The 12180-nt window shown below is 34.9% G+C and overlaps 1 protein-coding gene across 2 annotated transcripts in view; it reads left to right on the top strand.

Annotated features, from left to right (window-relative positions):
• The window catches only part of LOC128865897 (GTP-binding protein RAD), a 187385-nt gene that overhangs the window by 46745 nt on the left and 128460 nt on the right, over positions 1-12180 (top strand). For both annotated transcript variants that reach the window (XM_054106292.1, XM_054106293.1), the window contains exon 2: positions 3806-4410. In XM_054106292.1, the coding sequence (XP_053962267.1) occupies positions 4189-4410 (222 nt within the window). In that variant the 5' untranslated portion in view covers positions 3806-4188. The remainder of the gene's footprint in view (positions 1-3805; positions 4411-12180) is intronic.

Here is a 12180-nt window from a genome sequence, read left to right as displayed (position 1 = left end):
ATTGAAATCAAAAACAAAATTAATATTAAAATTAAAACTAAAATAAAAAAAATTAAAATTGAAATCAAAAACAAAATTAAAATTAAAATTAAAAGCAAAATTAAAACTAAAACTAAAATTAAAATTAAAATTAGAATTAAAATTAAAATTAAAATTAAAATTAAAATTAAAATTAAAATTAAAATTAAAATTAAAATTAAAATTAAAACTAAAACTAAAACTAAAACTAAAATTAGAATTAAAAATAAAATTAAAATTAACATTAAAATTAAAATTAAAATTAAAATTAAAACTAAAATTAGAATTAAAACTAAAACTAAAATTAAAATTAAAAATCAAATATGTATTTATGAAAAACTGTATTTAATAAATTAATTGTTCGCATGCTACAATTATACTAATTTTTACTGGAGAACAACCAAAGTTCGACCTCCACTTTGGTTCGATTGGGTTCGGCTGAAAAAGAGCAGAACTTTGGGCGAACATTTCTTAATTTTTTTTCCTTTAGAAAAACTTCAGAACAACTTTTTAGCCCATATTATTGTATAATAATGTGATTGAAACTTATGCACACTTTTGCCTTTTTATTAATAGAAATACTAAATTCTCAAAAAGTCAATGCTTGTTAAGTACCACGGCCTTTAAAAATGTTCAATTCGGTTTCGATTCGTCTTAGATAGAAATTGTCTGAAGTTCGGTTAATTTTGGTTCGGCCTGATAAATTGATATTCGGTCGTCCTCTAATCAAAACCAAAACAAATTTCATAACGAAAGTAATATCCAACTAATATTCCACCCTAATTGGAAAATTTGCACGACAGCCCAAAAAACATTTCTTCTTTGCTCACTCTTACTTTCGCCCAAAATATGCCACGTTTCAAAAGCTTATCGATTTGTAGGCAATCAATAAATATACCATCATCATTAAGTTAACTGGAATGAAGGTCAGCAAATTGTTCTTAAATATGTATGAGTACATTGAAATATTGGTGTTAGCAATTTTCGCACAGTCACACTTCTGTATACATACATTAACTCATATATCCGTAGATAAATTTTTTCACAAATTACTATACACACGCCTATATGTACGTATTTGCTACGATTACTATTTTTAGTATGAAATTTATAAAACACACACATATACACACGTTTGAGTAATAAAAGCTCCGAATCCATTAGTTATAGTTTTCAGCTAAAATGCTCATGCAGTGAATTTAAGTGCCGACTCGCCCAGCAGACAGTGACCAGCCACATTGATTGTATACTACACATATTTATATATGTACATACATATATTTATAAACATGCGAATATACATATATAAATTGTAATATACATGCATATGTATAACTGTAAAAATTTCCCTCTACATAAATGAACGCTACTTCACTGACCCTCAGGTGTGGGAAAAGTAAGCAGCAAAGGTTTTTCACTTTCCTATTTTTGTAACGCCTTTATATTTCCTTTCAAAGGCATATATTGGGGCAAATAATATATATGGGTCGAAAGTCAAATGGTGTACAAAATTTTAAGCAACGTTGAATTTCATATATGTTTTTAGACTAAAATTATTTAACATTTTCTATCTGTACAGGTATTCAATTAAATCTGAAAGCATACGTATTTACAAGCGCTGATAAATTTACCATGTCATATCCATTTACGACAAATTCCTTAGAATTGTTTTCCGGATTCATAAAAGCGATTTGTTTTTTGTAGTGAACATAGAACTGAGAGTTTTTACATTTGTAGTAGAGTATTGAGGACGCACTCCAAATATTAAAGGAATAGGTCGACATATGTTAGCCAGTTATGTAGGCATGAATCAGTTGCTCCTTTTTCATGACTTTTATTTACTGAATTGATTATAACTAAACCTAAGCTTAACAGTAAGTTTTTCTTCCTAATCTAATTTAGCTCATTGCTGAGCTCCATTTGATCAACGTTCATTATACTACAAATACTAAAAACAAAAATTTAAAAAAAGAACACATTTTAATCAAAATTTCAAACTTTTAAAGCCGAATTTGTAGAACAACCTGGAGCACGTAGTTTTATAGGTCATTGGGTTTTGGTATGATAATCTGAAAGTTTGAATTATCCCCAAAACTCGCGTTGATTTTTGAAAAAAAAAACATTTTTGTTCAGATCTTGTCCATTTTCTCCATATAACGAATGCTTAACTGGCACGTAAATCTTTATTAGGTCTTTGACCAATTTTTTCTGCCAATTCCTGGTATGCATTTTGTTCTTGGCTTACAAATTGGTATATCTACAGTTTTGAGCTGGAAAATTCACTATTCTTACCATTCCTGAATTTACTCCAAGAGATGTTAATACCAAATCAATGTCGCCGATGCAATCGCCCATACTATGCTCTTGAGCTTAACTGATGTGACCGGCCTCTAATTTTCGACATTTGCGAAGTCAGATATAAAAAAAAAAATAAATAATTGGCGCGTACACTTCTGTTAGGTGTTTGGCCGAGCTCCTCCTCCTATTTGAGGTGTGCGTGTTGATGTTGTTCCACAAATGGAGGGACCTACAGTTTCAAGCCGACTCCGAACGGCAGATATTTTTATGAGGAGCATTTTCATGGCAGAAATACACTCGGAGCTTTGCCATTGCCTGCCGAGGAGCGACTCTATTAGAAAAATATTTTTATTAATTTTGCTTTCACCGAGATTCGAACCAACGACCTCTCTGTGAATTCCGAATGGTGATCACGCACCAACCCATTCGGCTACGGCGGCCGCCAGATATGCTCTTCATAAAAAAATTGTCTAAAAATTTGTTTGTGTAGAAGTATTATATTCTCCACCTGCAAAGAGCAGACTTGCTTCGAAGTGAAGATAACTACTGTAAATCGTATTTTTTCATCGCCCATTTCTATGATTAATTCCTATATGTTCAGTATATTCATAATGGTTCTTAAATAAATAAATGTCTTCAATGGATAGTGGTTTTCGTCTAAAGCAGCTGAATTAAAAATTTAGTGGCAATGCCAATCAAAAAATATTTTTGTTATTAAGATTATGATTTTCAATCGTAATTTGCATAATACCCGAATCCCAATACTTCATTATGTACCTTTTGTGACTTAAGAGTAAAGTGGCAACGCCATAAACTAAATTTTACAACGTTTTATTTTATAAGCCTGTATCCTGACCTCTCATTAATTTTGTTATTCATTAAAATGATTACTTTAAGTTTAGATGGCAACGCCTTTAAAAACTATTATTCGATTAAAGCTGCCCTTATACTTACACTGATATTCGGATACATCTATATACATATGTAATTAGTATATGTTTGTATTCAATTTGTTAATAAAAAAATAGGTGGCAACACCAGCCTAAAATATTTTTGTATGAAATTTGGCTTAAACGACATTTATTTGGTGCCTATATTTTAATATCCAACGGAAATTTCTAATTGATCACAACTTTTGCAATGCAATTCAGGTGGCAACACTGTCAATAAATTGCTCTTGGAACAATTTTTTAGGACTCTTAGCCTTGCTTTAACACTTATGCTAATTTTTTAATAAATGTTATATTTTCTTAATAGTTATAAACATGTGGCATCACCTTTTTAAAATCAATGTACCACAAAAACGCCCACTATTTATATATAACCCAGAGGCTTTCCAGAGGAGGAAAAAGGTGAAAATCGGTTCTATGATTTTTGTGGAAAGCCAATTCAAAAAAAGTCAAGATTTAGATTAGTAAATAACTCAATTTTTTTATATTCGGATAAAGTGACAAAATTAATGTGCTATCATTTTCTTATTTCTTTTCAGAAACCTTAGCGCTTTTCTGCTAACTAAATGCTCAAATTAAAACTAGTCGAATCAACAGAATCATATCAAAGTCGAAATCAAAATACATGCAATTAAATCAAATAAAAGAAGCACAAGAAAAACACGAAAAACAGGCAGATGGCCGATGAAACAGGAAACCGCCAAAAGTGATACTAATTTTAATGAAAAGTGCACAACCACAAACTGAAACAGCTACGGCACAACTCATCACACACGAAGATCCACTCGCATTACACTGCACCCAAAAATAGTCACGCACACAAACGCACATACTATACATACAAACGCATAAAAACAAAAAATATACGCACTTCGTGCTAAAATTTAAATAAGATAAAGTGCAGTGAAAATTTAGCCTCAAAATGGTCGACGACTTTTCACCGATGCGCGTGCAGAAGAAAACACGCAGCGCATCCATTTGCGCGACCAGCGGTGGCAGCATCGAAACAGCCATACATAATATGCAACCATATGGCGCGGCATCGGGCAGTGCCACACCCGAAAGTGGCGGCACGCCCGGTTATCGGCGTCGACGACCGGCCACACGGTCACAGAGTGCGCGCATCACCAGTGGCGCAAAATCGGTAAGTTGATGACAAATCGCTGCACACATATTTACATACTTACATATAGTACATTCATATTTTTGTATTATACACTCTCCTTTATCTGCTCTGCTCTTTTCATCAATTCTTTTTCGAAAATGTAAATTCTTTTCGCCTTAAGAATGACGTTTCCTCGATTTTGTGGATGCAAGTCACTTGAATTTGTATTTGTGGCAACACATGTCGCAAGCGCCACAAGCATTACACATCTACAATTTCATTGAGAGTTCGAAACCATTTCATATGCTAAATCACGTTTGATGTTTTTGTTGTTTTCGCTTGTGGCTTTGCGTGCACATGTTTATATAGTGCATTATAGGCAAGTTGCCATGTGGCTGCAACAAAATGAAAATGTCATGCGCATATTGAGTATTTTTGGCTTTACGAATTCTATGAAACACATATGCACGCATGTATGTATGTACTGGTACATATACCTATGCATATATAAATCTACTTATGCGAGGGAAACTGAATATTGTTGTGCTTTATGAAAGAATGCGCAAGAAACTTTATTTATATTTTTCAATCTAATTTCTCAGTTCTGACCTGCATTAACTTCAATGAGGCCTTAGTCTCCCGAATTCTTTTGAAAATTCTAAAAAGCAAACATTGAGTCACTAAGAACCAGATGTGTAGAATTTATGGTATGCGACTAAGCACATGCGGTAAGCCTGATGCTATAAAGAGCTCTTGGGTACAACGTAAGGCCTTCAGGATTGGCCGCCATCAAAATTTCCAGGTTATATCTATCTTCGCTTCTCTTACAAAAACGATCCGGCAAAACTCTCCTCAATCTACATATACACAAACCATAAATTTGAAAAAATATAGCATCCAGTAATCGTTGTCTTGCTGACAAGGCTGTGATTTGCCCGATTCTTTCTTATAGTGCGTTGATTGTTTCAAAGTCACACTGAGACGAACTGTGGAGATGTAAAGATGACCTATTCGTTGCGAACACTGTTTGTAAAGGATTACCTATTATACAAAATACACTGCGACTGAGGGAACTTAATCACTCCAGACCAATAAAATAATATAGGTAATTCGACCCTGACCGAGCTATTCCACCAATCGTTGTCATGATTTTGATGGTGGATACGGGAACATTGACTTTAAGGGCAAGTCATATGTTTTAGCTCGAAGCGACTAAGCCCGGAATATTTGAGGAGCATAGGAGGCGATTGTGGCTCTCGGCTTCTTCACGATCACGAGTGTGCTTTCTTTTCACTGGGGGCAACCATTAAATATAAGTTTTATCATGGATCGGATCTCTCAACACCGACGAATAATAGTTAATTGTAGAGAGCACCTTCAAACCTGAACTCTGAAGAAGCCTGTGTTTTTATTCCAGTTCCAAACGCTCTTCTTCGAACCATCTTCAATATAATAGCCAAAGAAGAAGTATCCAAATGAATCGCTATTTGCGCAGCATACTGATTACTGTGTGCTCATATTTCCAGATTGGGGCATGGCGGAAAATTACTACTGAAGCTATAGCTCACTAAGGCACACGAAATGATACAGCTTCTTCTTTGTAGCTTCTCAGCATTGTATTAGACTAGAAAAAACTTATTTTAATTGACTGAGAGAGCTGCGCAACGTAACTAAATTTAGCTATAATAAGTGTTTTTTTAGTCTTTAAGTTTCATTGACGAGACTTAACGAGTATAGGAAGTTTCACTCGGATGGATCAAGGTATAGACTATAAGCTAAATTTAGGAATAACTAAGTGCTTCAGACTTCCTAAATAAGCTGTGCACTGTCGCATTGTCAAGTTCCCATCAATTTATAAAAATATCTTAGATATTGCCGAATTTTTAAACTATTTCTGAAACCAAACTCCGTAAGCTTAAAAATGAACCTTGCAGACTTGAATATTTTGAACAGGCATTTCCCACACATGCCCTTCAATACCAAACTCTGCTCTGACTACTTTCAACGTATTTTGTTTTACTTCACAAGGCACCTCCTAGGTTAGTTTAGATTGAAATGGTTACCCAGAGAGAGGGCACACATAGACGAAGAAATCAAATTCGACCTTTGTGATACACATGCAAAGAAAATGACGTGGAAAGGGAAACTAATAAGAAGAAGGCGAACTAATGCGAAGAAAGGAAGGGGGAGTGGTTGAGTATTTGTAGGCGGTTATAACCGTTTCATGCAGCTGATGAAGTTCATCGATTTTTTAATATCGAAGTCTACTATATTAGCAGGCGTAGCAAAGAAATGAGAGCCAAGATGCCGGAATCTTACCTCCACGAAAGCCAGGCAGCTAAGCCGAAACTGCTGACCTGATTTCACCTCATCCTCCATATAGCTGGCGCAAAAAGAGTCGAAGTAATGGCGATTTTCACAGCATACATACCTCGCGGACAGTATCTTACAAAGGCACCCACAACACTCGAGAAAATCCCTCGGACGCCTTCGATCCACACGTGGCCAGAAAGACTTCACGGCCTTACAAGTTTGCGTACTTGCCCAGCACTCGTTGAGCTGAAACGAACCCCATCCGTCCAGGAAAAGTTGTGGTTAAAGGGATCCCAATAATCTCATTTTTCGAGGAACCTATTAATGGCTCGAAAACTTTTGTGTTTTCCTTAATAATTTGCGCATATTCTTATCAGTACCAAAATAGAAGAACAAAAATAATGAGCATTCGTGGCTAACGACCTAGGACTTATATAAAGAGTGATCAGATTGGAGGTACTCTTTCCAATAGGTTTTTTTTTGGCAGATCACGCACTACTGTCAAATTATTCATCATAGAAAGACTTGGTGTTTAGGGATAGCCGAATTATGGCGCAGTTGCAACCAATATTTGAAAGGGATTATCTTTAAAAAATAAATGTCATGAGTAGTTCTGTACAAAAATAATAGCAAATGCTCAATAAATTTGAATTACCGTTGTTGTATTCAAAACTTAAAATCCGATACCTCTAAACTGATCACCCTTTAGTATATTCTCTCTTCTCAAACATAGCTTCACTTGGAACTGGCAATTTCGGCATTTTGTTACTTAAACTGAAGTGGGTAGCAAATGCTTTTAGCCAGCGCGACTATAGTGTGTGCTGATGCGACATATGCACATCTGGATGGTGCATTAGTATAGAAGTAGTTTGTAGTAGAAATATGATGTGCCACTGCAAACGTTGTCAAATTCCTATGACACTTGTGCCCGTATCAATGCCAGAAATTGTGGCTCAGCTTTCAATAACTTTTCATTCTTCTCATATTTGTTATCGAGCAAAAATTTCATAATTTTCAAGATGTAAATTTCTCAATATTATTTAAATCATAGTTAATATCGTTAATCGTTAATTCATGTTAAAAATAATATTTTAATATTTTGTTGTTTTGCTTAATTTTGCTTAATTTAAGAATGTTCTGTCATGCCACTTTCTAAATGGTTGTGGATTTCTCTCTTAGAAAATAAAGTAGAATAAAAATAGCAATTCCTTGTATCTGGAAATTTTTCAGTTAAAAAAAATTTTTTTTTTCCCCAAAAGATACAAAAGGTAATTTTAGAAATTTCTTTTAAGGTAAAGTAGAAAATTTATTTACCAAAACTAATGTATCTGCAACAATGTTTCTATTTTAATATTACTTGAAAGATAACAAACATTTCCAGTGAATATTTTCTCAAAGAATAAGACATTGTGCGAAAATTATTAGTGTTCTTTAAAAACATCATTGAAATAAATTCATTGAAAATGACATTACAAAAATCAAAAGTTTAATTTACCGTGCCGTAAAAGTCACGTCAAATTAGCAAACAGCCTCATCATCATCGTTTAATATTAGATTTTTTCTCAACTAAAATAAAACGAATGCATATTCACGAAACATTGCTCACATATTTAGTAAACATTTCAGTTGTATATATACAAAAGAACTGTCAATTTCAAATTTCCTCTGGCATATGCAAAAACACCAACAAGGGAGTATTTTTTCTTTGAAATCAAAGGCGGAAAAACAATTTCCCTTTGTGGCGACGATCCCAGATCATTGGCAAAAACATCAAATCAAATGGAATTTGAGAGCGAAAAATTGTGCTGCCACGGGTAACCGGAAATTGGGAGTAACACACAAACAAATATGTAGATATGTTTCGGTCAAAGACAAGAGTGGGAAACTGTCAAACTGTGTTGTACGTGCACATATGCATTTGGCTTTGCATGTATTTCTCGTGCTAAGCACTGGAGGTGAAGATTTATTTGGAACCATTCATTGCGTGCTTCAATTGCTCTTGTGAAACGATTTGATTTGTCATACTAAAAAGTAAAATATTCCATGGATGGAATTCAACTCAATTTAAATATGCATTAAAACAATATTTCACAGCTATGAGTAAGGCGCACTCCTTGCACGACAATGTTACTAAATAAGTAAATAAAATTTAATTAATTTTTTAAATAATAACTGGGAGTAAGCTGAGAAATATGTACTTACATAATAATTCTATCGCTTTCAATTTTTCTATATCTCAGCTATTCCACATCAAGTATTTTGGGAATGTTTTTAAATATTTCAGAAAATTGGATTATTTTAATATAGATTTAAGTATAGGAAGAACTAAACTGAAAAAATTTTGAAAAAAATTTAATAGTTTCCAGATATATTCAATGTTGAGGAGTATATTAAAGTCAAATATCCTCGGTTCTTGTTAAGATTATTGTAATTTTTTCCTTATTTTTTTTTTAATTTTTTAGGATAAAATCTACTTTAAAAAAATATTTTTTATTGTTAAAATTCTTTTGTGCAAGAAAATTTTTTTTGCCATTTGGAAAAAACACCCAACGTCAAGTTTATGGAATTTATTTACTATGAAGCTTGGATCTCTCAAATGAATCCACTTCTATTATCCAGTAATGCTTAGAAAAATGCGAAATGGGATTCGTATGCAAATAATTTTAGAATAAGTCACCTACTCTACCCCACAATAACGGGGTTGATCACTTTGTACTAAATTGCGCTATCACCAATTGTTTAGTCTTAGTTAAAATAGCACTAAATCTTCAACTCACTAAATCCGCTTATTTCAATAATTATTTACTGCACTATACCCCACCCTGCACAATAAACCACTAGAAACTAGGCTGATGGATTAACCAAGCTTGTGTAGGACACAACCGTCGAACCAAGAGCAAATATCATTGATGGTGATGTGAGTGAGACGCTTATCGCAGTTCTCGTAGGAAATCAACCTTAATTGTAAGAGTAAGAGCAGATACTACGCCGTAAAAGAAGGATCTAAGAGAGGCGAGGAGCTATGTGTATCCCGAGACTTAAACCACATTTCTCAAAATTCTCTAACCTTAATAGTTACCTTTCGAGACAATATGGATCGTGGACTATCCCGGATACGGATATCCTTGTACTGCTTCTGCAAACATACAATCTTGGTAGCTCAGATCGAAAAAAGGGCAACCGGCCTAACTGAGGTCGTCAATATATGTACATACGTTATTCTAAAGAAAAAATTGAATGCGTAATAAATACTTGTTTTATAAAATTTACTGACCTGCGAAATTGTAGCGCACAACATCCTGGGTTGGAAGTCCAGATATTTACATAACAGTCAGTTTGGAAAAACTTAGACCTATCAAGTGTTCCTTCTGTGAGTGTAAGTTACTCGAATGTCTGATAAGGATGGCAAGCAATTTCCTTTCTCAAACCACTTATAGTCGTTAGGGGATTACCACAAAGGTCTATGCAGTAACGTCAACGCGTTTCATAGTCAGGTTTCATTCATTAAGAAGTTCTTTAGTCTAAATATTTTCTGCCGTAGCGAAGATATCTAAAGCGCTTTCAAGGAAGTCAGATGTGAAGCTACAAATCTAAGGTTGGATGGAACCCAAGTTGCAATATTTGTCACTATGGAGAACTCTTTTTTCCCTTCTGTGGAGTTTCAGCCTCACTTAGATTCTGAGAGAAGTGGAATATAGACAAGATAGAAGTGGAATATAGAAGCACGTCAATATAAGCACTTCGCTATTTGATGCAGAGGTCTTTGTATCTCCATAGAATATTGTCATAAAATCTCTACAGTTACTGTGCCAAAAGGGTAATCTAGAGATATTCATGAAAAACGCAACGCGGAGGTTATTATGTCCATTATGTGGATATCCTTTCATCCTGAAGTAAGATCAGAACAGTCTACATCCCGCAAGCCAACAGCAGGCTGACCCCAGAGCTTACTTGCGAGGTAACTAGAGAAAACTAGCCTAAAAAAAATGTACCCTGAGCTATATCCTTCATCAAGTGAGATCATTTTTTTTTTCATTAGTACAGTGGTTGGTATCACGACCAGGCACTGCCTAATGAGAACACATGGTAAACGTATGGGGTGTCTCTCTAATGACTTCGGTCGCAGCTGCAAAAACAAGGAGGGATGGAGAGTGTCGAAAACTTCCTCAGTCATTGTCCCGCTCTTCCGAGTCTTTGTCGCTTGGTGTTGCTATCTAAACTCTTACTTCTCAGTACGTGTGGAAGGCTTAGAAACAATAGCCATCCACAGTATTTTATCGTTTATCCGAGAGACGAAAAAGAAAGAGTTTCACAACATTGGGAATTGGAGGGGCATTTGAGCTCAAACCAGTAGTGTCATAATAGGACTACCGACCAAAGTCGCCGCCATCTACACCTTTATAGAGAGTGACAGCCTCCATATCTCAACCTACGTTGAGCCTCAACTTCAGTAAAATAAAGTTTGCCCTTTATACGAAAATATACCAAATATCCTAATTATGCCAACAGAATTAAATAGTGTCAGCCCAAAATTAAGAAACAGGGGTCAGTTTCTAGGTGTTATTCTTGATGGCAAACTAAATTAGAATGGCACATAGTTTGATGACACAGGAGTGCTTCGATAATCCTGTTTGCATTTTTTAGCAGACAGTTTTCGAGTGTCCAAAGTGTACTTACCTCAATGTGATTTTTACAGTGCAAAGCACGATTTGCATAGGCTGCATAAACCCGCATCAAATGAAACTCTAAACTTTATATTAACTATTGTATCTCAAATGGAAACACAAACAGACAGAAGAAGGGTAATCGAGTGCTAGTATATGAACCTCTCTGGGTTTCCTGTTTTAACAATTTTAATAAGATGGCTGGAACAGCAATTTGCGTCACGTAGACTAAGTTGGGCATCTACAGGAAGGCAGATTATCGCATTTGTTTTAGCCCACACTCAATGAACGCAGAACTCGGAGCTAACTGACCTCCAAAATTCCCGCGTTATTCTGTGGACTCAGTTATTTGAGAATTTGATCAGTTTAAGTGCAAGAGAAGTCGGTTCGGAATCCCTGAAAGGTTGAGATAGGGCTTAAAGAAATATGGGAGTAAGTCTGGGACCATTTTGTTGTTTGTTTTTTTGAGTATGCTGTCCAACTGTCAGCTTAACCTAGTCCTCTAACCGCAGCTAACTATGAATTGGCTAGCCTACAGTTATTCCACAAGTTTCACAAGGCTTTGCTTAGCCGCATAACGGACCGCACTTTTTATTCTTGTTTGTGATACTTAATGTTTTCCGTGCTTGTTTTTATTTCTTTTTACTTGAATGATCCTTACCAATTTCTTTTGCTTTACTTCAGTGCATACACTCTTCGTGCATTGCTCTGCCATAGAAATTCTTCGTTCACTTGAACTACGAAGCCAGTATTACTTTACACATTTTAGCAGTTTTTGTTCTGTTTACTTAAAAGTTCGCCAATCACTGCAGTGAAAACGCGTAACTGATAT

The sequence above is a fragment of the Anastrepha ludens genome, chromosome 6 (genome assembly GCF_028408465.1).
Source record: "Anastrepha ludens isolate Willacy chromosome 6, idAnaLude1.1, whole genome shotgun sequence".
Taxonomy (NCBI): Eukaryota; Metazoa; Arthropoda; class Insecta; order Diptera; family Tephritidae; genus Anastrepha; species Anastrepha ludens.
This window is presented reverse-complemented; position numbering and strand designations above follow the sequence as displayed.